The sequence below is a fragment of the Rhinatrema bivittatum genome, chromosome 6, assembly GCF_901001135.1.
Source record: "Rhinatrema bivittatum chromosome 6, aRhiBiv1.1, whole genome shotgun sequence".
In the NCBI taxonomy this organism is placed as follows: Eukaryota; Metazoa; Chordata; class Amphibia; order Gymnophiona; family Rhinatrematidae; genus Rhinatrema; species Rhinatrema bivittatum.
This window is the reverse complement of record NC_042620.1, coordinates 130,822,000-130,847,334: the sequence shown is the minus strand read 5'-3', so window position 1 is coordinate 130,847,334 and position 25,335 is coordinate 130,822,000. Positions and strand designations below refer to the sequence as shown.

The 25,335-nt window shown below is 43.8% G+C and overlaps 1 protein-coding gene across 7 annotated transcripts in view; it reads left to right on the top strand.

Moving 5' to 3' along the window:
* The window catches only part of NCKAP1 (NCK associated protein 1), a 349,694-nt gene that overhangs the window by 154,466 nt on the left and 169,893 nt on the right, over window positions 1-25,335 (top strand). For all 7 annotated transcript variants that reach the window (XM_029605940.1, XM_029605939.1, XM_029605941.1 and 4 more), the window contains 2 exons: window positions 6,502-6,658; window positions 20,576-20,632. In XM_029605940.1, the coding sequence (XP_029461800.1) occupies window positions 6,502-6,658; window positions 20,576-20,632 (214 nt within the window). The remainder of the gene's footprint in view (window positions 1-6,501; window positions 6,659-20,575; window positions 20,633-25,335) is intronic.

Genomic DNA, 25,335 nt, shown 5'->3' with positions numbered 1-25,335 from the left:
CCTCCTTAATGACCGCCTCCTTTGTACAGAGTGTGCAGGGTGGGGGGAGGGAGCATCAGAAAGGAATTTGAAGCCCCGAAAGCATTCAAGAACTGCGCCAGCACTGCTGGGGTCACTGGAGGGGAGTGGCTATGGCTGCGGAAGCGGAACCAGATTGGGGGGGGGGGGGTCCTCACGCCTATTCTTTCTCCCATGGTCCAGCCACAACCGGAAGACCGGGATGGTTTGGGCCCCAGTAGCCCCAAGCGCTCTTCGGGACCCCCGGGGGGGGGGGGTTTGCCCGAATTTGTGCTGCTACTTCATGACGCCTTCCTGGCTAGGCAGGCTGGTAAGTCCGGTGTGCAGGTAGGCCCGGCGGACTCGGCGAAGAGGAAGAAGGTGCCATCTAAGGATCCGCGGGACCATGAATCCTGCCCTGCGAGGGATGCCCAGCGCATTTGGAATCTGCCTCGGAAGATTTGGATGAGTCTCAGGAGGCGGAAGACATTTCTTCGGAGGCCGATCGAGATGAGGACCAGGTAAGGGACCAACCTTTGGACCCAGCGAGTTCTAGACCGGATCTGGGAGAGGAGGCTCCAGAGGCGGAAGTGGTGATCCGCGAGTGGTCAGCCTCTTTCGGAGAGAGGAGCTTCGTCCGCTTATCCCCCCCAGGTGTTAGAAGAATTGGGGGTTAAGCTCACTCTGGAGGATTCGGATGCTGAGGGAGTTAATCCGGTGCTAGATGGTCTCGGGAGACCTCCTAGTGCTTTCCCGATTCAAAGAAAATTCAGAAGTTGATTGATTGGGAGTGGGATTCCCCTAACTTGGGCTGAGAATTGGCAGAGCCATGTCCAAGCTCTATCTACTGATGCAGGAGCATTTAGATGTTCTTAAAGTTCCGAAGGTGGTTTCGGCGGTTACCAAGAAGACTACCATCCCAGTAGCTGGAGCTTCAGCGCTGAAGGACGTTCAGGATCGGAAGTTGGAGGTGCATCTCAAGAGAGCCTTTGAGGTCTGGGTTTAGGCCTGCGAGAGGCTGTCTGTGCAAGTCCCATGCAGCGAGCCTGTTTGTGTTGGATCCAGAAGCCGCAGGAGCAGGCGGCCTCTGGGACCCTGTCCCTGACCCAGGCAGCTCATATGGAGGCGGGTGTGGCATATGGAGCTGATGCCTTGTATGACCTGGTGAGAACCTCTGCCCACAGTATGGTGTCGCTGGTGGCGGCCAGGCGTGATTTGTGGCTATGGAATTGGTCGGCTGATCTTTCATCCAAATCTCAGATCTGTAATTTGCCTTTTCAGGGGAAACTATTGTTTGGTGAGGATCTGGATCATCTGATGAACTCTCTTGGGGAGACGAAAGGAAATAGACTGCCAGAGGATCGAAAGTCGGTTCGGAAGTCTTTCTCTTCTCATCCTCTGTTTCGAGAATCCCGGCGTTTTCGTCCGGCAAGATCCTCGGGGACATCAGCTCCTAGACAGGCTTCGCATAGACAGCAGTCCTTTCGAGGGACTGGTAGGATATCTAGAGGCGGCTCCACCCAGGGAGCGGGTGGCAGTAAGTCCTCCCAATGAAATCCGGCAGGTCCATTCTTCGTCTCTGGTAATCGGGGGTAGGCTGGCCCGTTTGTACGAGGAGTGGACCAAGATAACATCTGACCGGTGGTGTTGAGCTTGGTGAGAGAAGGTTACGCCTTAAAATTTTCTTGTCATCTGACCATCTTTTCTGGAGTCGTGTTGTCTTTCCCCGAAGCAAGCGGGCAGCTGTCCTGGAAACGCTTCAGTGCTTGTTAAGTCTGGAGGCTGTGGTACCAGTACCGGTGTCCGAGCAAGGACGAGGAAGGTATTCCATCTATTTCGTGGTGCCAAAGAAGGAGGGCACTTTTTGTCCTATCCTAGACCTGAAAAAAGTCAACCAGAGTTTGAAGGCGCCACATTTTCAGATGGAGACGTTGAGGACCGTAATTGTGGCGGTGCAGAAAGAGTTTTTGTCATCCCTGGATCTCACAGAGACTTATCTTCATATCCCCATCCGTCGGGAACATCAGAAGTTCCTCAGATTCATGGTGCTGGGACAGCACTACCAATTTCAAGCGCTTCCCTTCGGTCTGGCCACTGCCTCGTGCACCTTCACGAAGGTGATGTTGGTGGTAGCTGCAGCCCAGTGACAGGAGGGATTGTTGGTGCACCCTTACTTGGACGACTGGTTGATCCGGACAAAGTCTTTGGAAGAGTGTGTGCGGTTAGTAGACCGAGTGAAGTCGCTCTTGTAGTCTCTGGGCTGGATCATCAATGTACAGAAGTCATCTAAGACCCTCTCGTTCCCTCGAGTACTTGGGAGCCCGTTTCGACACCCAACGAGGCTGAGTATTTCTCACAGACGACAGGATGAACAAGATTCAGGAGCAGATAGCTCACCTACTTTGTCTACCACTTCCCAAAGGTCTGGGATTATTTACAGGTCCTGGGCTCGATGGCATCCACGTTGGAACTGGTGCCTTGGGCATTGCTCATTTGAGGCCTCTACAGAGAGCGTTGCTGTCCTGGTGGAATCCTCAGTCAAAACAATACTTTCTGCCCCGGTCTCTGACTGAGTCGGCCAGGTCCAGTCTGGGCTGGTGGATGACGCGAAGCAATCTGGAAAAGGGGATGCCTTTCAAAGTCCCGGATTGGGTGGTGGTCACTACGGATGCCAGTCTTCAGGACTGGGGGGAGGTTTGTCTGGGCAAATCTGTGCAGGGGCTCTGGTTGACGACGGAGCAAGCGTGGTCCAACAATCGACTGGAGACCAGGGCAGTGCGCAGGGCTCTGGTGGAGTTTCTACCCTTAGTCTGCGGTTGGATGGTGGGAGTTTTCTTGGACAACTCGACCACGGTGGCTTACATCAACCGCCAGGGGGAAACCAAGAGTCCCATGGTAGTGCAGGAAACTTAGCTGCTGTTCGAGTGGGCGGAACTCCATCTCGAGGGGATCACCGCCTCACACGAAGCAGGAGTTGACAATGTCCAGGTGGATTACCTCAGCCGGCAACAGCTGGATCCGGGGGAGTGGGAACTTTCTCCGGGAGCCTGGAATCTCCTTTGCGACCGGTGGGGAACTCCTCAGTTCGATCTTATGGCATCAAGCCTCAATGCCAAGACACAGAGGTTCTTTAGCCGTCTGTTGAAGTCAGGGGTGGTAGGATTAGATGCCCTTGTATGCCCGTGGCCGACCGGTCTTCTTCTGTATGTCTTACCTCTGTGGTCGCTTATAGCAAGGGTTCTCAGATGGATAGAATGTCTGGGATCGGTTGTCATGGTGGCGCTGGAGTGGCCTCCTTGTCCTTGGTTTGCGGACCTGCTTCGGCTGTCAGACTGGCCTCTGCGTCTGACACACTTACCGAACCTACTGCGTCAGGGTCCCACATTTTTGGATTGGGAGGATCACTTCTGTCTCCCGGCATGGCTTTTGAGAGGAGGCGATTGTGTGTGAAAGGATATTTTGATTCAGTGATTGCTACTCTTTTTCAAGCACGGCGTCCTTCTACCTCTTTGGCTTATTCCAAAGTCTGGAGGGTGTTTGAGACCTGGTGTGGACAACAGGGATTGGACCCTCTTCAGGTTTCTGTTTCCCATATTTTGTCCTTTTTGCAGGTGGGCTTGTCCAAGGGATTGGCCCATAGTTCTCTTCGAGTCCAGGTTTCAGCCTTAGGTTGTCTGAGGGAAAGTACAGGGGAAGGTTTTGGCTTCCCATCTGGATGTGGTGCATTTTCTATGGGGGCGTCAAGCATCTCCATCCACCTTTGCATAGCAGTTGTCCGGAGTGGAACCTTAATCTAGTGTTGAAGGCCCTTTGCGAGGAACCCTTCGAGCCTTTGGGTGACACGTCTTTGAAGACGCTTACCCTGAAGACTGTCTTTTTGGTGGCTATCTGTTCGGCTAGGCGGATTTCGGAATTACAGGCACTGTCTTGCCGTGATCCATTTCTCCAGATTTCGTCAGACAAGATGTCTTTGTGGACGGTGCCTTCCTTTATCCCCAAAGTGGTACCGGCTTTTCATGTGAACCAAACCGTGGAATTACCTGGGTTTTTGGATTGGGCTCTGGTTCCCTTGATAGATCGAGAGCTCCAGTTGTTGGAATTGAGATGAGTGGTGTTGCGGTACTTGAAGGTCACTAACTCTTTCCGTCGCTCTGATCATTTATTTGTCTTATTCGGAGGGTGCAAAGAAGGGAGAGAAGGTGTCTAAATCCTCGTTGTCTTGCTGGTTAAAGGAGACTATCTCTGCGGCTTATGTCTCCAAAGGGAGAACAGTTCCGGTGGGGCTGAGGGCATATTCGACTAGGGCTCAGGCGACGTCTTGGGCTGACTGTCAGCTAGTCTCCCCAGGAGATCTGTAGAGCTGCGGTGTGATCCTCATTACACACTTTCACCAAGCATTACTGTTTGGATGTGCGGGCTCCGGAGGAGGTCCCTTTTGGGGAGAGTGTTCTTTGAGTGGGTCTTTCGGATTCCCGACCAGTATAGGAGGGCTTTGGTACATCCCATTTGTCTGGACTGATCTAGGCATGTTCAGAAAAGGAAAATTGGTACTTACCTGCTAATTTTCGTTCCTGTAATACCACAGATCAGTCCAGAGGCCCGCCCTGAGGATCTGTGCCGAAAGACTGCTGTATTTTGTTAGCAAAGCAGAATTGCCATTTGTTGGCTAGGTTTTTTCAATTACTGATTTTACATTGGTTTTTCCAGTTGGTCAGGGGTATCCATTTGGGAACATCATTCACCTTTTGAAAAAGTTTAGTTATCTTGGCTTGGGTATCGATTAATACTGAGGGACTGCAGGTGGCACTCTTGTATATGTGGCAGTGCCCAAAGTTTTGTTCTCTACCTCCATCTGCTGGTAGGGATGAATAAAACCCATTTGTCTGGACTGATCTGTGGTATTACAGGAACGAAAATTAGCAGGTAAGTACCAATTTTCCTGTCTCCTTGCTTAAACCTAAAAGTTCTGCTGTCTGTGGCCGGTATGTCCATGCTTGTTCCAGATGAATCCACAATAAGTCATAATTACACCCATGAGCATGAGGATTCCTTCATAATTTATCTAAAATTGAAAATTTTAGATCTTGAAAAGAATGCCCTCACTCCATGCTATGGTGTACTAACAGAGCCTCCAACTTTTGATTAAGTACACAGCTCTGATGTTCAATCATGCAAGTCTTTTACATATGATAAGTTTTTTCATAGTAAAGTCTTCTAAAAATTTCTTTGAAAATTTTTTGGTGGCAAATGATTATAGAAGTGCTGTGCAAGATTGAACCTAAAGCCCATTGTGTGGCAAAAGGTTTTTAGATCAAGAATGACTTGATCTATGACTCTGATACCACCTTGAGCAAGAGGCCTTGATTTCTTGACAGAGTTATACTTATTTTTGAAAATGTGGTTTTGAATGTTGTTGCTTCTCTTTGTTAATATGGTTTATTGGATAAATGCTGGAAAAACATCACTGTCCATAATACACTGTCTCGCATCTCCTAGTCTGTCTTTGACCACTACTCTGTTTTTGTACCTTTTTTACACTGTTGATTCTTCAGTTGTCCATGTTTTTTTATCAGATAGTTGATATCCATCCTCTTCCTGCTGGCTTCAATGCACAGCTGTTCCCAGCAGTAAGCATTGGAGCTAGTGGTAAGAGGACAGAATGAGCAAGGGTGAGGTGTTGGGTGAGACATTGAAGTACAGCTGGTCGGAAGAGAATGTGGTGGGGCTGGATCTATTTTATGGAGAGCGTGCTAGATGGGGGGGATTGTGAGTGTTTTGTTTGGAAATGTATTTGATTCAGCCGGCAAAGATACCTAGAAATAGTACCTGTACTGCGAAAAAACTGATCTTTTATATCCTCAAAGAAGCTCTAATTTGCTGGGAAATATGCATTTACATTTACAATTTATAAACATCTAAAAATAAATTGTCATGCTCTAATAAAAAATACCTGATCTGAAATCATTTTAGTATAAATTTTAAAATTTGAGAGAGATCAGTTGTTTTCTGGTTTGGCATCTGCCCATGTAAGTGTAAAAGCGAATTTTCTGTATAGGCATTTTTAATGATCTTTTAGTGGAACTTAATTACACACAGTTGCAAGATTCTTTGAAATATCCATGTAAATATCACTATATATTACTTTATATCATCTTTATATTAAAACAAAGTTGGTCTTTCACAAATGTTTGAGAATGACTGAATGATCCGAGATTTAAAAAAATATTCAGAAACTTACATTAAAATGTTCATTTTTTAAAAATTAGTGTTAAAACAATCATTTGCAATGCAATTCTTAATCCCTAAAGAATGCTAAGTGCAATGTGGCCTATTATACCTGCATTAAAATGATTCATATACTATAATAACATAGTGAAAGCATATTCTTAACATTAATTTTTTTCTAGGTAGAGTGGAAATTTCAAAGACATTTGTCATCCATGAATTTCTGCCTAAATGCTGTATTTTATAGAATGCTTTTGAATTTTTATGTTTATTTTTCAGTTGGATTTATTTTGTGCCATGGAATCCTGAATTCTGATGCTACTGCTCTCAGTCTTTGGAAGCTTGCTCTTCAGAGTAGTTCTTGTCTGTCTCTGTTTAGAGACGAAGTTTTCCATATCCATAAAGCAGCAGAAGATTTATTTGTGAACATAAGGGGGTATGTTCCTAGATCTTTTGATTTTAAAAACGTTAACACTAAATTTATTGAGCTGAAAAATATTTTTCTAGGAGACTCACTGCAGTATTATTCTATAATAGTATACATGTTTTTCAAGGGTATGAAGTAATGCACTGATGGTAAACAGTTGTTAAATTGCTCAACAGTCATAACCTGTGGACACTACTACTCAATTCCTTAGAAAACTATGGCGTTTGTGGTATGTTCTAGATAAGAATGAATTTAGGACTATTATACAGGCATTTGTATTCGCGACTTTAGATTATTGCAACACTCTGTGTATATATAGGCCTGCCTAAATATCAGTTAAAAGTCTTACAATTGGTGGTGAATGCAGCAGCCCGTCTTCTCACTGGGAACCCCCCTCAGAGAGCTTATTAGCCTGGTCTTGAAGGCATTGATTGACTCCCATTCATCCAAAGAGTTAACTTTAAATTGTTAACATTAACATTCAGAGTATTACAGGGGGGGGGGGGGGGGTGGCCTGTGATATCTGAGAAATCTAGTGTCTTGGTATATGCCTCAATGTATGTTGTGGTCCGAGGGTACCTTTTTGTTAAGTATACCTGGGGCTCAATTGGCTAAGATGCAAGAGACCGGAATAGAGCATTCTTTTGTGTAGCCCCAGTTCTTTGGAACGCACTTCCAGTGAGTATTTGGCAGCTACAGGACTATAAGATTTGCCAAAAGCAGGTAAAAGCACATCTGTTTCAGGAAGCATTTAATTAACTCTGCTAGGTATGTTACTGCTTTTGGGGATGTTATTCAGATGTTTCTATTGTTTTTATGTTTGTTTTAAATTGTGTATGTTAAATATTTGGGAACCGCCCAGAATAGTGTTTGATAATTGGATGGGGCAGAAATTTTTATAAATAAATACTATTCTGGGAGTGTAATTGACACCAATTGTTTTAAACTGGAAATTATCCTTCCTCCTCCTGCAGGAATACTTCCTGCCTAGTCTTCTGCTGATCTTTGATGCAAGCATCTCTGAAGAGGGTATAGGAGTGGGGAGAAATAAGGTGTACACAACTGTGATACAGTATGATGTTTAGCACCAGTATTACTTTGAGGTTTGCTTCTGGTAGTAAAGGACAAATGTTCTGCATGTGAACCTCCTGTGGCTATCCTCTTAGTAGTGGACCATGTGTCAGGAGGTCTCCTATGGCCATCAGTTTTTGAGAACCACAAAAATGTAAGTGCCCCAGAGGCCTGACATTTATTTTTTGACATGTGAATCTTTTTGTACTATAGGACTGTCTCTTGCAAATTCAGTCTTTCAAAGGTTGAAATATTTTTAGAAAACAGGTTACTTCGTGACCAAAAAGAGAATTTTTTTTCCAAGTTAAATATTTCTTCAGTGATCATTGAGTAGGAGCTTCCAGTTTTTACTTCCTGTATCCTTGTTTTTCATTGATAGGGATGGGCCCACAGCAGAATTTCCTCAGGTGAGCCTGGAAAATCTGAGCCCCAGGTTGTAAATTTGTTTAATGGTTCGACCATCAGTGTTTCTACATACAGGTGTCCTTTCAACCTGTAATAAGCTTTACTATATCTAACGAGAACGAACTCCATTAGAGAATGAGATGCTCGGATGTTTGTGGGACCAGGTTTCCAAAGAGAATTTTAATTTTGCTAGGGGTGCAAGTTCTAGCTACCTCCAAGCTCTTCTCAGGAGCTAGTCTGAGGAAGGAGATACTTTCATAATAGAAAAGGGCAGGAGGAAAGTTCTCCCAGAAAAGCCTGCCTTAACATGTAGGAAGGAGGCTATAGAGCTGCTTCCCAGCCTGGGAAAAACTCCATTGCAGATGTTTGGATACAATGCATCCTTTTAAAATATTCAAACCTGCCAGGAGGAGAGGATGCAGCTGTGTGTCCCTCTGAGGTAGTGCTTGGGAATGTGGGTCATCATAACTGACCTTGTTGATATCAATGGAGGCTTTTTCTGTTTACTTCCTAGACCAAAAGAAACACCAAATTGAAAGTCTGTGGTGGTTTATCATTTCAGAATGGAATTTTTTATTTTCCTATTTAGGCATTCTGACCAGACTACTTTGTGTGCTCTGTGAATTTATAAGAAATAGATCATGTTATCAAAAGTACTTATGGTTTGTCTTAAACAAACAATATTATAAATAATGTGCTCTTCCATTCAACGTATCAGATCTCATAATACCTAAGAACATAAGAATTGCCGTGCTGGGTCAGACCAAGGTCCCTCAAGCTCAGCAACTTGTAGCTGACAGTGGCTAATCCAGGTCGCAAGTACCTGGCAGATCCCATAAATAGATCTAATTCCTGTTATTCCCAGGGATAGCAATAGTTTTCTTTAGTCTATCTGGTTAATAATGTGTTATGGACTTTTTCTCCAGGAACTTGTCCAAACCTTTTTTTTTTTTTTTTTTTAATTTAATGTTTTCAAGGGATTTAACATCAAATCTAGGCCACATGGCCTACAAACAATACAACAGTATAATATGCACAATGTAACATCAAGCAGTACAACAAACTGACCCGTCATGTTTAGCTCTATAATATTAATCACACACAATATGCCCAAAAACACTTCTACTCCAGAACCTCCAAAATTGTAAAACACACATCAAACTAAATAAAGGTAACTGGTATTCTTTTTATCAACAGTCACAATATAGAACCACATCAACAAATCACTGTTTCAATTATTTATGTATTTGTAGGACCTCTGATCTACCTGAGTGTGTTGAACATACAGACTCATTTGTAGTGTACAGGTCCAAATTTACTTTGTTAATCACGAAGTAAATTTTTTAGAAATTTTTTTTGAATTTTTGAATATTCTTTTTCTTTAAAACGTTTCTAGACCCAAACTACTGTTAATCGTTGTGTGCATCACAATCGCACAAACCTTGGAAACAGAGCCAAACTTTCAAAATAGAAGACCACTTTGCAGCTCTAAATGCTTTTCTATTATAAAAGTCTCAAAGGTATACTCATCACTTCGAATGTCCCTCCACCTAATCATTCAAAAAGCAATTGAAAACATGGCTATTCCAAGAAGCCTACCAACACTCTACCTAATTCCACCACCCCCCTCCCTCCTCCCCCCTCCCCCCTCCTCCCCCCAGCACTCTCACCAATATACATAATCCTTCCAGCTAAATCAGGTACATGACACACTGTATATACTCTCTGTGTTTCTACATTGTAAATATTGTATATACTGTTCTCACAGGACAAGCAGGATGGTAGTCCTCACAAATGGGTGACATCGAGGATGGAGCCCTGTACGGAAAACTTTTCTGTCAAAGTTTCAACAAGCTTTGACTGACACTAGCACACTGGGTGCACTGAGCATGCCCAGCCTGCAATTATCCCTGTGAGCCACAGGTGTCTCCCTCAGTCTTCTTTTTTCCGCTCTGCAGTCAGCATAGCGGTTGGAGCTCTGTGAGGATTTTTTAACTAATTACCTCATGGAAACACTTAACTTTTCACTTCAAAAAACACTTTTCCCTGCACAGGTCTCCCTCCGCGTACGTTTTTACGACGCTCGGTGAGTACTAATTCTTATTTTTCGGTCGGTTTCTGTCACTATCTTAAGGCTGTTAACTGACTGAAGCCTTCCCTTCCCCCATTTTTCAGTTAGCTTTAAACAGCTTGCGAGTATCTCTGTGACACTCTGCTTGCTTATGCTAGTGGGGTAGGGATTTTTTCCTTAACTTTAGGACCTCTGTAGCTTCAAGTCCTTCGTTCCCTGGTACCCTCACGCAGTCGATACCCTATCGCTACACCGGGACCCTCCTAAACCGCCCTGGGCTTTTATATGTCATCAGCGCCCCTCCCCCCACGGTGCCCTGATGCCTTTATCCATGTTTTTTGCTTTTCAGTGCTACCAGGCTTTTTCCTCCTACGCACTGTTTTTTTCCTTGGGCTTCCTCGGTGCCGTCCCTACCCGGATGCATGCCATTGACGCACACGCTGTTAGTCACTGCCATGCATACTCGGGTCGCCGCCACCGCTGCCCGAGACACTTTTTAACGATCCCAGGGTCACTTCATCGATGCCACCCCCCCCCTTTTGGGGATGCCATCGATGCCCCATCCTCCCCCCCCGATGTCCAGCCCTTTTCCATCGGTGGGCATCGGTGCCACATCGATTCGTCGGTGGGCATCGATGCCGGATGGTCCCCATCGGTGGACATCGGTGCCGGATGGTCCCCATCGATGGACATCGGTGCCGGATGGCTTGTCCGTCGATGGCATTGGTGCCGGATGGCCGTCCGTCGATGGCATCGGTGCCAGGTCCTTTTGCATCGATGGACACCGATGCCCAGGTGTTTCATCCATGGGCATCTATTAGAATGCATCCATCGAGGGCAGTCGATGCCAGGCTGCTCCCATCGGTGAAATTCGATGCCCAGGTGGGTCCCATCGGTGGGTATCCATGCCGGCTCGATTCCGTGGATGGGCGTTGATGCCAATGCCAGCCTTATGGCTGGCATCGATGCCCATGCCGATTCCAGGACTGGCGTTGATGCCGGGATGGAATTCATCGACTGGGAGATCCATGCCATGGATTCCATACGTGTCCATATCGATGCCACCGACACACGTGTCTGGGGCACCGATGCCATGTACACTTGGAAATCTGAGTCTGTCCAAATCGATACCGTCAACGTCTGTGGCCCTATAGTTGATGCCCGTGGCCATGCCACAAACGGCATAAATGCCCGCCTCCATGCATCGATGCCCTCGACACCTCCGTTTTCCTTCGGTGTCCTTGACGCCCTATTGATTCGACTTCGACTCAGTCGATGCCGGTATCTTTTTCAATAACGGCAATGTTTTTCGATTATTCGATTCCACATCGTTTCAAAGATACCTATGCCAGTGCTGTCAGTGCCCGTCACTGTCATCATTCTCCTGGCCAGTCATCGACGATTTTTCATACCCATTTTGATGATATCCTCGAAGCCCCTTAGGTTGCCTTCAATATCGTCAATACCGACATAGCACCGCCACATAATACCCTCGCCTCCTCACATTGCTCCACGCTTTGGGTTCTTTTTTAAGCCCCGTATTAGCTTAAGACACTCCATTGTGTCAGGAGCAGAGCAGGCGTGCTGACAGTTCGTCATCGATCGCCTTCCAGGACGACGAGGGCTTCCATCTCGGCGCTGGGGAAAGACCGGGCCGAGCACCGTGGCACCCATCATCGCCGACATCGTGATCGTCCGCCGCTGACGCCATCCAGCACATCGGTGCCATCCTTCTCCAGGCTGGACAACGCTCGGGCAGAGCGACATCACCACTGCCATCAGCACTGTTCCTACAGTTTTGGCAGTCCTTGGTGATCCAGAACTTCCGGATCCAGGTCCGACAGCTTCTGCATTGGCGTCACGACACATCGAGCCGCTGTGACGAGGGAAAGGAACATGAGTTCCGTTAGGGCTCCTCTGTTCCTGGCGTGCCCCACCGTCAAGTGGTGTGGGACTATGGCCATCTGTTACACTTAGCAGTCTAAACGCCACTCACGCCTAGCCTGTCTCCTCTGTACCTGTGCCACCATACCGGGTTTCAGAGCGAGATGGACGTTTACGTCCCCGGCCTTACCCTCGAGGACTCCGGAGACCGTCGGAGTCAACAATCTTCACCGGCTCGTCTTGCGGCGATCCACGTCGGATGGTAAGTACCCGCTTCGGCGGCATTCCCATAGAGTTGTGTTCTCCCATTCGGACCGTGGTTCGAAAAGTTCTGGGTCATGTGCCTTTTAGAACTGTATTAGTGTCACATATCGCTATGTTAGCTATGTTAGCCACAATATCAGGAGAACCCCTCTATCTTCTTGGGATTGCAGCAGGGCTTCTTCTCTTGTCAGTAACAAGTCCCTGTGCCGACCAATGCTCTGACTCTTGGTTCCCTCCCAACCAAGGTCCAGCTGCATTGGCTGATCTGCTAAACATGAGATTCAGCAACCATTGCCCCATGTACAAGTCCACCTTGAGGCCTGGCCACAGGTCTCAGTGTCTCCTTGTACAGCATACAGAAATGCGGGTACCACTTACCGCTCACACACCTGCAGGAGCCTACATGATATCCTCCATTGGGACACCTCCTGGTCTCCCATCTGGTCAGATATCAGAGCGGCCACCCCACCTTGTACCAAAGTCCCGGTACACTCCCCCAGGCGCTACGAAGTGCAGAGGGGAGAAGGGAGGGGGGTTGGGGAGTTTTAATTGCACTATTCTTTCTTTTAACAGAAAATAGTTACTCTCCGCACATCCTGGACCTAAGAAAATCCAACTTTCTTTAGACGTCACAGGTACAATGGTATCTTTGGTTACCATCACTCCATACTGCAGTAAGTACATTATTTTAATGTTTCTATGTGCTTTATGGTGAGTCAACATTACAACCCCAAGCTCTGCCGCCGGCACCAGCTTCGGTAAGTGAACTGTCTCTTGCATCACTGTTGGTGAATGCTGTTTTCTCTGCGGAGTGTAACATCATTCACTTTCCTTGCATAGACTACTGCTAACCACTTTCAGTACATGCAAGGAGCTCTCACTTTTTTCAGGACTCACTATACATTTACTAACTGGGATTACTGTCACTGCCATAAATCCCTTCTGTAACACTTCTGGACACCACAGTCTTAAGACCCTCTTGTCCAGCATGCGCACAGACATTCTGATACATTGTTATATGTCCCTGCGCATATTTTCCATAACCTCAGCCTTTCAACTTTTCATGGTTGGGCTATGGGGTTTCTTCCCACTATGCATTTTTCTCATAATTCAAAACTGCTATGGGTTATATTCAGTGACATTCTATACTCAATGGACCTAAGTGGTTTCATTGCTTTCGTCCCTGATTCTTATCCCAGTTCGAACTAGGACCTAGTCTCCTTCGACTCATGCTCGCAATTCCTTAGGGTTATAAAGTTTCTCCTGAAAGCTGTCAACCCATTATGCATCTATTGCACTCCAGCATAGTTTCTCATAAACTTCCTGGACGTTGCACCCATGAGTTATGCCCTTATGCCTTCCAATACTGCTTTTGCAACAATTCTTTGTGCATACAGACAGACAGCATAGGGACAATGTGCTTTCCAACTCATAAGCACGCATTACCTCTTAGCTGCTCTGCTAGACAGCTGCGCAGCTCTACCCTTGGCCCTTGTTCACTTCATGCGTCCTTGGGCCACATATCTAAGAGATTTAATGAACGCTCTATCAGACCTTCTCCACGTAGGTTCTATCCTCTCGAATGGTCTCAATTACATGTGTACAGGGCAAATCTTTTAACGCTGAGTTTAACTAAACTTTCCTCGGCGTCTGCATCATTCCATACGATGCACAGGTTCTGCTCCCTGCACATGTTTCCTATGCGTTCCCTTAGATGCCTTTTCTTCCATCAAAGGCCTCTTCAATATATCTCTTCTGCTGCCTCTCGTAGCCAGCATTCTTCTAATGTTGAACTGGGATGGGGTTCAGTATTCTTTTCCCCACTCCCTGACTGAGATCAGTATGCTTTCCCATACTTCTCAATCCATCATATCAGTAACCTTTTATTCTCTCACCAGTCAGTCCCAAATCATAGACTTATTGATGTTCTTAGGTTCTGGTAGCGTCACAAAACCTTCTAAACATAAATCTTGCCGTTTAATATGGCAGGCTTTACCTCCTGACGCTAAAAAAAAAAAAAAAGAGGTATTACCCCTTTTACTTTTCCACCATTTTTTCTTACTCCCTCGGATTCTGTTCTCCAGACATCCTCCACATAGATACACCTTTCTCTTAGGAGGTGTATCGTTTTGGGAGTTGGGTTCCCGTTTTCGGTAATCCTCTCTGAGTCGGCTTACCATGGATTATCCACTGATCAAGCCGCCTCTATTTCTCTAATCACGGAATGAATATATATATTCTCCTTATAAGTCTCATACATTCTACGTTTGAGCCTTTCCATTCCTCTCTTCCACAGTTTGGCAAGGGAACTTCTTTCCCTCTTAATGTCATTCCTGCCAGCAGGGTCCGTGAGTTATGCACTCTTTCCATACTCACCTGACTCCGTTCCTCTGCCACTGAGTAGTTCTACGCATTCAACTTTCTATCCTTTTCAGGTAGATGTTGTATCTCCTTTCCTCAGGAAATACTCTATTAATTTTTCCTAACCTCTCTCTCTCGCCCTAGGGAGAGACTGGGTTTTCCACATTCCTGGACAGTAATGCTGCGCTTACATTCTATCTACATTGCACTGCATTCCATGTGAATTCCACTTGACTCTTTCCTTCATGCAAGGGTCAAGCTGCTACTTCCAGTGGCCACACAGACCTAATCCTTCTGATTAAGTGGTCTATATTTCCTTTCCTACCAACAAGCAGACATTTCACTACAACACTGTGGGTATCCACATACTGTTGTGTCCGTCTTAGCCTTAACAGCTTCCCTTTGGTTACTGCTGCTTGTACTTTTTTATCAGGTTGCAGCCTGGAGTCCTCTCCATACCTTCGCAGCCTATTATTGCTTACATTTGACTAGCCGGCATGCTCCATGTTTGGCCAGTCCGCCTACTCTTACTTTTTTCAATTCACTACCCAACATCCTTCCACGAACCCATTATGGTGTTGCGGATGCCCTCCGTTCCCATTTCCACCTCAGTCGTTACGCCTTTGCGCATCTGTGGTGTATCTGGTGCATTCCCGGGCATCCTCAGCTCGGTACTCACCCATTTGTGAGGACTACCATCCTGCTTGTCCTGTGAGAAAGCAAATGTTGCTTACCTGATGTAACAGGTGTTCTCACAGGACAGCAGGATGTTAGTCCTCACGAAACCCGCCCGCCACCCCGCGGAGTTGGGTCTGTATACTTTTATTTTAGTTTCGCTTGCGCTTTTTAGCTATAAGACGAGACTGAGGGAGACACCTGTGGCTCACAGGGATAATTGCAGGCTGGGCATGCTCAGTGCACCCAGTGTGCTAGTGTCAGTCAAAGCTTGTTGAAACTTTGACAGAAAAGTTTTCCGTACAGGGCTCCATCCTCGATGTCACCCATTTGTGAGGACTAACATCCTGCTGTCCTGTGAGAACACCTGTTACATCAGGTAAGCAACATTTGCTATTCTGCCAATGAGATATCCTAGCCCAGTTCTATAACTTAAATTACAATAACTATCTTTTAATACCTACCATTGTATTTGTTTAATTGTTCACCCATCAAGATTTTTTGTCAGACGTTTTTATGTTCCCCATTTAAAGTTACTGTTACAATGTATAAATAGTACGACCTCCAGTCATACTATTCCAACTGTTATAATGTGAACCGATGTGATGTACGCCAACGAATGTCGGTATATAAATAAATAAATAAAATAAACAATATGTTTGCCAACCTCTGGTTAACCTTCTGCCTTGTTGGCACCTCAGGTTGCTTCCAGCTACATGAACCTCTGCTTGTGCTGCTAATAATATCTGCAATATCAAATGGAAGTCAGAGGGTACCCTCTCCTTTGGGTACATGTAGATTAAAAATGAAAGAGGATCCTTAGGCACCTGGATTCTCACCACATCAGATATGAGCTGCACAACCATGTCCCAATATAAAACCATCTTGGGGCAGGTTCACCACACATGAAAGTATGTACCCACCCCACCACACTTTCTCCAGCACAGATTATCAGCTGTTGGGTAGAATTTATACAGCTTAGCTGGGGTAAGGTGCCAGCGGTAAAGCATCTTATAGCCATGCTCTGCAAGCAAAGCGGAGATAGAGCTCCGCTTGATCGTGTAAAAATTATGCATCCAGTGCTGTGGATTCAGTAAACATGGAATATCTTTCTCCTAATTTTTTATGTGGGATTGGCTGTTCCCACAGATCACCATTCAGAAGCATATACGCTCTGGTAATAACCTTCGTAATAGTGTCTGCTTTATCACAAAAAGCTTTAAACAAAGATTTACCCATACTTAAATCACGCTTCACCTTATTTTGTGACATAAAATGACGAAGTTGTATATAGAAATACTGATCAGAGGAGAGTATTCCGTCCAAACCTCTCTTAAACCTCGCTGTGCCAAGACCTTTGCACCAATTTCAAAGCTAATGGGATAGTGTCTGTTTCTGTATCTGGATGACAGTGAACAGGCTTACCTGGGGTACTATGAGGCCTACAATAAAATGGCTTCCTTGTTGCAAATGCACAGATTATCAGTTGGGACTAATTTCCTAGATCTAACATAGCATTAGTTTTCCTAAGGAGCTTAAATTGTGTATCACTTTGGGATTGGTATGGCTACAGAGGGCATTCTCCATCTCCTTAGAAGTGCAGTGTTTCCATACACAGGAAATTGCCTCTGCTAGGTTTGGCTTATAGATCCTGGGATGCATGGTGTCTCCTATAGGGATGGTTTCATAGAATAACCCTGCAATATTGGCTCATGTGCAGTTGACCTGTATCCAGGTCATTAATAGAATGTCATTTGAGACTGGACATAGAGGTCAAATATATGACTGGATATAGATGGAAGCAAGGGCACCTAGTATTTCATAATTGGTGTAGATTACTATAGCTGCAAGCATTGGCATGAGGAGCTGCACTCTGGGATCATTCTGACCAGTAGTTTTACTCTTCAAAATATAAATTCCTATCAATGAATATCCTGCAGTCATTGACAGCATTTTTAGATCACCTTCATCACAAGTTTGTGAGAATCAGATCCAACAGCGGTCATGGTAAACTTTTTAAGCAAAGAAAGTGACATAGGGGGGTACCTGTATGATCTAGGGTACATTCAAGGTGCTAACACGGGCCAAACAAAATATGATCAGCTGGTTCACATATGAGACATAAGAACATAAGAAAATGCCATACTGGGTCAGACCAAGGGTCCATCAAGCCCAGCATCCTGCTTCCAACAGTGGCCAATCCAGGCCATAAGAACCTGGCAAGTACCCAAACACTAAGTCTATTCCATGTTACCATTGCTAATGGCAGTGGCTATTCTCTAAGTGAACTTAATAGCAGGTAATGGACTTCTCCTCCAAGAACTTATCCAATCCTTTTTTAAACACAGCTATTCTAACTGCACTAACCACATCCTCTGGCAACAAATTCCAGAGTTTAATTGTGCGTTGAGTAAAAAAGAACTTTCTCCGATTAGTTTTAAATGTGCCCCATGCTAACTTCATGGAGTGCCCCCTAGTCTTTCTACTATCCGAAAGAGTAAATAACCGATTTACATCTACCCATTCTAGTCCTCTCATGATTTTAAACATCTCTATCATATCCCCCCTCAGCTCTCTCTTCTCCAAGCTGAAAAGTCCTAACCTCTTTAGTCTTTCCTCATAGGGGAGCTGTTCCATTCCCCTTATCATTTTGGTGGCCCTTCTCTGTACCTTCTCCATCGCAATTACATCTTTTTTGAGATGCAGCGACCAGAATTGTACACAGTATTCAATGTGTGATCTCACCATGGAGCAATACAGAGGCATTATGACATTTTCCGTTTTATTCACCATTCCCTTTCTAATAATTCCCAACATTCTGTTTGCTTTTTTGACTGCCACAGCACAATGAACAGACGATTTCAATGTGTTATCCACTCTGACACCTAGATCTCTTTCTTGGGTTGTAGCACCTAATATGGACCCCCCAACATTGTGTAATTATAGCATGGGTTATTTTTCCCTATATGCATCACCTTGCACTTATCCACATTAAATTTCATCTGCCATTTGGATGCCCAATTTTCCAGTCTCACAAGGTCTTCCTGCAATTTATCACAATCTGCTTGTGATTTAACTACTCTGAACAATTTTGTGTCATCTGCAAATTTGATTATCTCACTTGTCGTATTTCTTTCCAGATCATTTATAAATATATTGAAAAGTAAGGGTCCCAATACAGATCCCTGAGGCACTCCACTGTCCACTCCCTTCCACTGAGAAAATTGTCCATTTAATCCTACTCTCTGTTTCCTGTCTTTTAGCCAGTTTGCAATCCACGAAAGGACATCGCCACCTATCCCATGACTTTTTACTTTTCCTAGAAGCTTCTCATGAGGAACTTTGTCAAACGCCTTCTGAAAATCCAAGTATACCACATCTACCGGTTCACCTTTATCCACATGTTTATTAACTCCTTCAAAAAACTGAAGCAGATTTGTGAGGCAAGACTTGCCCTGGGTAAAGCCATGCTGACTTTGTTCCATTAAACCATGTCTTTCTATATGTTCTGTGATTTTGATGTTTAGAACACTTTCCACTATTGTTCCTGGCACTGAAGTCAGGCTAACCGGTCTGTAGTTTCCCGGATCACCCCTGGAGCCCTTTTTAAATATTGGGGTTACATTTGCTATCCTCCAGTCTTCAGGTACAATGGATGATTTTAATGATAGGTTACAAATTTTTACTAATAGGTCTGAAATTTAATTTTTTAGTTCCTTCAGAACTCTGGGGTGTATACCATTCGGTCCAGGTGATTTACTACTCTTCAGTTTGTCAATCAGGCCTACCACATCTTCTAGGTTCACCATGATTTGATTCAGTCCATCTGAATCATTACCCATGAAAACCTTCTCCATTACGGGTACCTCCCCAACATCCTTTTCTGTAAACACCGAAGCAAAGAAATCATTTAATCTTTCCGCTATGGCCTTATCTTCTCTAAGTGCCCCTTTAACCCCTCGATCATCTGACGGTTCAACTGAACATGGAGGCAGACTAGTTGAGAACAACTCTGGCTCTAGAAGATTTGAGCTCACGATAAAGATCTTCACTCTTTTGTGCTGAGATGGGCATTATTTTATATCATGCAGACCGACAGGCTCTGTATAGGCAAGAAACATACCTAAAACAGCAAGGGGAGGTTCAGTCCTGATTGCTGTAGGAATTTAATAGAACAGAAACTAATAGTAAAGACAACTCCCAAGAGTAAAGAATACAGCTGAAATGTATTTCACTTTACACATTTCAGGTGACAAATTCAGACTGAATAGGAAGAGACCAGAAAAGAGAGAATGCAGTTTCCAGGTGGGGTGGGGGTGAATGATTGGATGTTAATGTGATTTTTTTGTATACTGCTTTGATAGCCTGAAAGGTAGGGTATTAAATGAGATAAATAGAAAGCTTGTGGTCTCAAACTCCCAGAACAGGTCCAGTCTGCTGTAAGAGTTAATAGAACAAAAATTGAAAGTGCAGAAATTTCTTCTGTACCACAGAATTGCTACCCATTATAACTTGTGCCTCTTCTTGGCTATAGTGTTGCAGTGTGGCCGGCTCTGTTTTATGTTGTATGTTTTGCACTACAAAGCAAACTATGCAAGTCAGGTCACATTAGGAACCCTTAATGCTGTGTATCGGTTGTTTTATACATTTGTGCACGTTTTATTTATTGGATTTCAATCTTATCATGTGGTAACAGTGATATTGAGGTGATTTAATTTGTTCTACTATACCTTAAAGTAATGCTTAGTATTAAATACATAGAACTACATAGGGGATGGAACAAATAATTGCTAAAATAAAGTAATAAATTCCACACAAAAATGGTCTTCATTTTAATTTTGAGGTTTCTTGCTGGAGTGTATATTTCTTCTGTGGAGGCTTATTTGGAGCTGGGAATGTGGTATGGAGAAAGTTGTTTGTATGAAAGTAGTGTATTTTCTGGTGCCTCTTGAGTGCCTATCTAATGCTCGTGATGCTGGATACTCTGTTTCCAGCTGAAGCAGTAGTGGAAATGGGGGTAGGGAAGAACTGATGAAGCAACAGACTCTGTGCCTGCAGAGGTCCCTAAAGCTTATTTTCTCAGTAGGACTTTTTTCATTTACAATGTCAGCATCTTAGGAGTTATGCCAGAAGCTTTCACAAATAATTTCTCTTCAGTTGCTGTTTTGACTTAATATTTGTCTTTTCATTTGCAGCTACAACAAACGTATTAATGACATAAGAGAATGTAAAGAGGCTGCTGTATCACATGCGTAAGTACTGTTTAATGTGAAAGTTACTGGGTAGAATGCTGTTAGATTTTAAGCAATTGAATTTGACAGTTTTATGATTGTATTGTATATTTCCTTAAACCTTTCATTTTTCTGTCACACATACTGCAGTATGTGCAAAAGGTATAAAAGTAATACTTTGTATCTGAAAGCAGTAATATTAGTAAAATAGTTTTAATATACTTTAGTTCAGTTACTTGGAACACAAGGACTAACATTCCCATGTTTCATCCCTGATGAGATCTCAACAAAGCTTTTTTGAAAACTCCTGCTTAACCATTCCCACCACTAGGAATCTGAGTAAATCAGGATACTGATCCTCATGAGAACACAGATGGATCACATTGATAAATCTTATGTATGAATGTAGCATGAAACAAGAGTTAAATTCATGGTTGCATTTCTTAAAAGCAGAGGGAGTAATCATGATGGCAAAAAAGTGCCCACCTTTATTTCAAGAAGTGTATATAGCACAAATAAAATAAATAGGCACACAGAGTGCACAAGGATAAGACTGAATAAAAAAACAAAGAATGGGCAATTTAATATTTTGGGACACATGCTTTTTATATTACTGACTTCAAACATTTTGGAATGTATAATAGTTTAGGGATGCCACCACTAGAGTGTGTGTGGAACTCAAACTTCTATAGGTCGGTCTTGGGATCCTCAAGAGCTTGACTCTTTGCTGTAGTCTTAGAAAGGAAGAACCATCCTGCTGTTCTGGAAGTGGTGGCTGCCTTTTATGCTAAACTTTTTTTTTTTTTTTACACTTTTGGTACTTCCACTATAATGGTAGTCAACATGTACCTTAAACAATAAGACTGTGACAGGTTGAATCCACAACTGCATCAGTCTGTTTTGCCCATACTCCTGAAGTAGGTCTAGGGTTTTGAGTAGCATGGGCTGTCTCCAAAGACAGGGCCAGAGTTTAGACATTTGTTTTGGTTTATAGTGTTTGAAGTTTTGCCACTGGCGGCTGACTGCAGGATCTTCCTTAGACCACATGGACCACAAACATTCAGGTCATCCACGTGTGGTTGCGCAGCCCCCTTTCGAGCTATGCTTTGGAGAGTTCCTCAGATGCCTGTTTTGTCTGATGTAAGAGTTGTGATATCTCTGAGTTGCAGCACATCTTGGTGGAAGATCCCATAGAAGGACCCACCTCAAGGAGAGCAGCAAGGTTCTCCAGAAAGGCTGATGCTTTCCGGAATGTGGCAACAACCCAACTTTATAGCAACAGGGAAAAAACCCCAAAATAGGAGTTCAGGATGGCAGAGGACTGGACACGTACATGTTGCTCTCAGATGGTTCCTTGTTGATAATTTTTGCTTTGTATTTGCACCTCACCATAGAGATACAGAAATAGCAAAGGCTTTGTTAGGGGAAAGCTCCCCCCACCCCCCACCCCCAAGTCTCAGCTATGCCAGGCAACTATCCCAGAGCATGCACCTGCTTTATCTGATGGGTTGTCAGATTCCAGCATTGTCTATGCAGGAGCAGCTGTCTTGCTGGTGGTGGATGTCTGAGCACAGATGGGTCCTGAAGTCCTGTCACTTCTGATGCGAGGTTCAGTAGCTTGGGTGGAGGAGCCGGAGAAGGCCTGAACTATATCATCTGAGGGTGCCTGTGCATTGGACGTTGTGAACAAACAGTGAGTGAGAAGAGCAGCAGCAGCATAAGGAGGGGGAAGCTGGGGTGAAAGTATGGAGTGCAATAGTGATTGCTAATTCCAAGATGCTGTCTATGGACAGCATGCATGACTCTCTGGAGGTTCAGGCAACCATTGCTGGTCTCAGTGAGTGTTTCAGTGGTTAAGCTCTCTATAGTTACTTTGGAGGCTGCATGCAGTGCCTTGGCTTCTTTAGAGCAGTCTTTTTTTTTTTTTTTTTCTTTCTTCAATGGCTTTGCTTATAGTAGACATACATTCTCAGATTCAAATCCAGGAGGCCAGGGTAATAGCTCAGGAAGATAGTTGGGAAAATTGAGACTCTATTGGAACAACTGAAGTTAGTCCAAGCTAATTTGATTAAGGACCAAAAGGTGGTACATAGCCAGAAGTTTGAACTTTAATAAACTTAATTTTCCTATTGTGCCCTTTATTTTGCTAATGAAACTTAAATCCTACTTAAGGAGATGGTGTGGATCCCTGAGAAGGGTTTGCCATCTATTAGTAAGATATTTCACCTTCCTTTTGATAGGTATTTGTGGAATGGATATCTGTGTCTGGGGGTCTTGAGGAATTTTATTAACAGCCTGGACTTAATTTCGCTTTTTGAAGAATTTACTACTTTAATTACATTTGCATTCTTACAAGATTGAAATTCCATTTGGGGGCCGATGTAATAAGGTGCACTGAAGCTGCTGTGGGTTTCTATGCATGGTTTCCCACGCAAAGCCCTATAAGCGGATGTAATGGTTTTATGCACTGGAAAATAGCGTGTAGAGATGCGCTTACAGACCCGCGGTTTTTCCTGCGCGAATGCATACTAACAATACTGAGAGTAAACTTGAAAGAGGCTTTAATGACACGTCATGTATAACTAAAAAAAAAAAATTAGATCTAAAGGAAGTTGAGTTCTTTTGCAGTCTATAGTTGTGACCCTGGCCTGTCATACTCTTAGCAGACGTACCCAATTAACATAACAAATATTTTTTTTGGAGTTACTTTCGTGTTTGTCAATTTTCTTTTTAATATCTCATTAGTATTTAATCTAAACAATGCTTTTTTTTTGTTTGCCTGAATGTATCCTGAATAGTGAGCAGCTAGCTTTCTATCAAAGATCAGCTTTGATAAAAAAAAAAAGAAAGATTTGATCTGTTGAGTTCATCCTTTCTGAAGTTGAACCAGTATAGTCAAATAATAAAGGAAGACTAGCCTGAAGGAGAGATCTGCAAAATTGGAGATAATTCTAAAGTTGTCTGTATGTTAGAATATTGCCATGTTATGCATATTTCACAACTTTATCCAGTTTCTATTAAAGATTTTTTTTATAGGCACATCACCTGGAGTGCCTTCTTTTTTTTATTTATTTAGATTTTTATATTCCGATTTTCAGCACTTCAAAGCGGATCTCCCTATCTCCAGAGCAAATGGAGGGTAAAGTGACTTACCTAAGGTCACATGGAGAAACAGTGGAGCTTGAACCCTGGTCTCCCCAGTTCGTAGCCTGCTGCTGTAACCACTAGGCTACTCCTCCCATTTGAGATGGGTCCAAAACCCCTGGAATAAGCTGCATTCTAATGGTGGAGTAGGGTTGAACAATTGTGATTCAACTGGAAACAAAATTGTCTTGGATTGTACCTGAGGTTTTGATTTTCTTGTTTTTTCTACATGAGCCAGAAAATCTGACCTGTCAACAATTCCTAGACTGTGGACTAAAAGTTTCGGTTGTGACTATTTATTTTGAAATGATGCTGATCCAAAATGTTTTGGCCCTTCCGTATTTGAAATACTCTCAGAATTGTGAGACATTTTTGAGAGAAAACCAATCTTGTAAACAGTTATCTTCGACATGAGAATGTTTTGTGTGTGCTGATAGTTTTTATAAAAATAGTTTGTTACCTTATTTTCTAATGCTGGTATATGCTGTTTTCCTGGGTGTATATGTAGCAATTCAGAACAAATCCTTCAGGAAGTATTGTTGAGCTTGTAATCTCTTATAAAAGTCTCAGGTTAAATGAATATGTTTGTGTATTGTTGTTTTGGGGGAAAAGGATAGCTTTTCTTGTTTAGAATATGAGATAGCAGCTTGTAACTGTAAAATAAAATTTGGGTATAATTTTCCTTTTATATAAACATTAAATAGCTCAGCATACTTAAACATGTTTGCATAAATCTGCAAAGCTGTGCAGGGAAGCACAGTACATTTAATGTGACAAAAGGAAATTTTAAACTGATTTTCTCTGGGGTGTGTGTATTCTCATGCTCCCCTTCTTGGCAACTGTTGGCTCCTGCGAAGTCCAGAAGCCTAGAATAGAGGAATGTGGCACTTTAAGGAAATAGTTTTCAATCAGCACTTTAGTGAACCATTTTGTTTTTTTGATCTGGCAGTTTCCTCCTCCTGAGTTTCGAGCTCAGTCAGAACCAGGTTTGGGATCTGGCACCATGAGCCGTCATTCACAGCCACCTAGGAATTTTTCCCTTGTTCGTATCACATCCAACTTTTATCCCTGTCATTGCAGCGACCGTCCTTGGCTGGGGTCAATATATTTGAACTCCTCCTAAAATCCCTGAACCTTGTGGGCCTTAAATCTAGCCATAAGGTGTTGCCACTGCACACAGACTAGACCTCCACAGCATCCCTCACCCCGGTCAATCCAGGAAACGGAAGCCTTGGCTGAGAGTCAAATCCCAGTCTGTGCATATGGCAATGCTGCACACTGTCACTGAGCCACTAGCCCAACCCTTTGTCAATGCGTCTTACAACCAAACCTATCAAACTTGGAGGAGAATGTTTTGACTGACTGTTTTAATTGCCCTTTTTAATTGAGTAGTTTAATATATTGGTCCAAAGTACTATAAATTGGAATACTACACAGGCTGAACTTATGGGGAGTTGCAGGGTCCCACTTAGATCAACTTGAGACTCTAGAGTGTGGGGTTGCCAACAAATCTCTCTGTCGCAGCCTCTGACCCACCTACACTCACACGGCTCAGAAATGTCACATCAGATGGAGGTTTT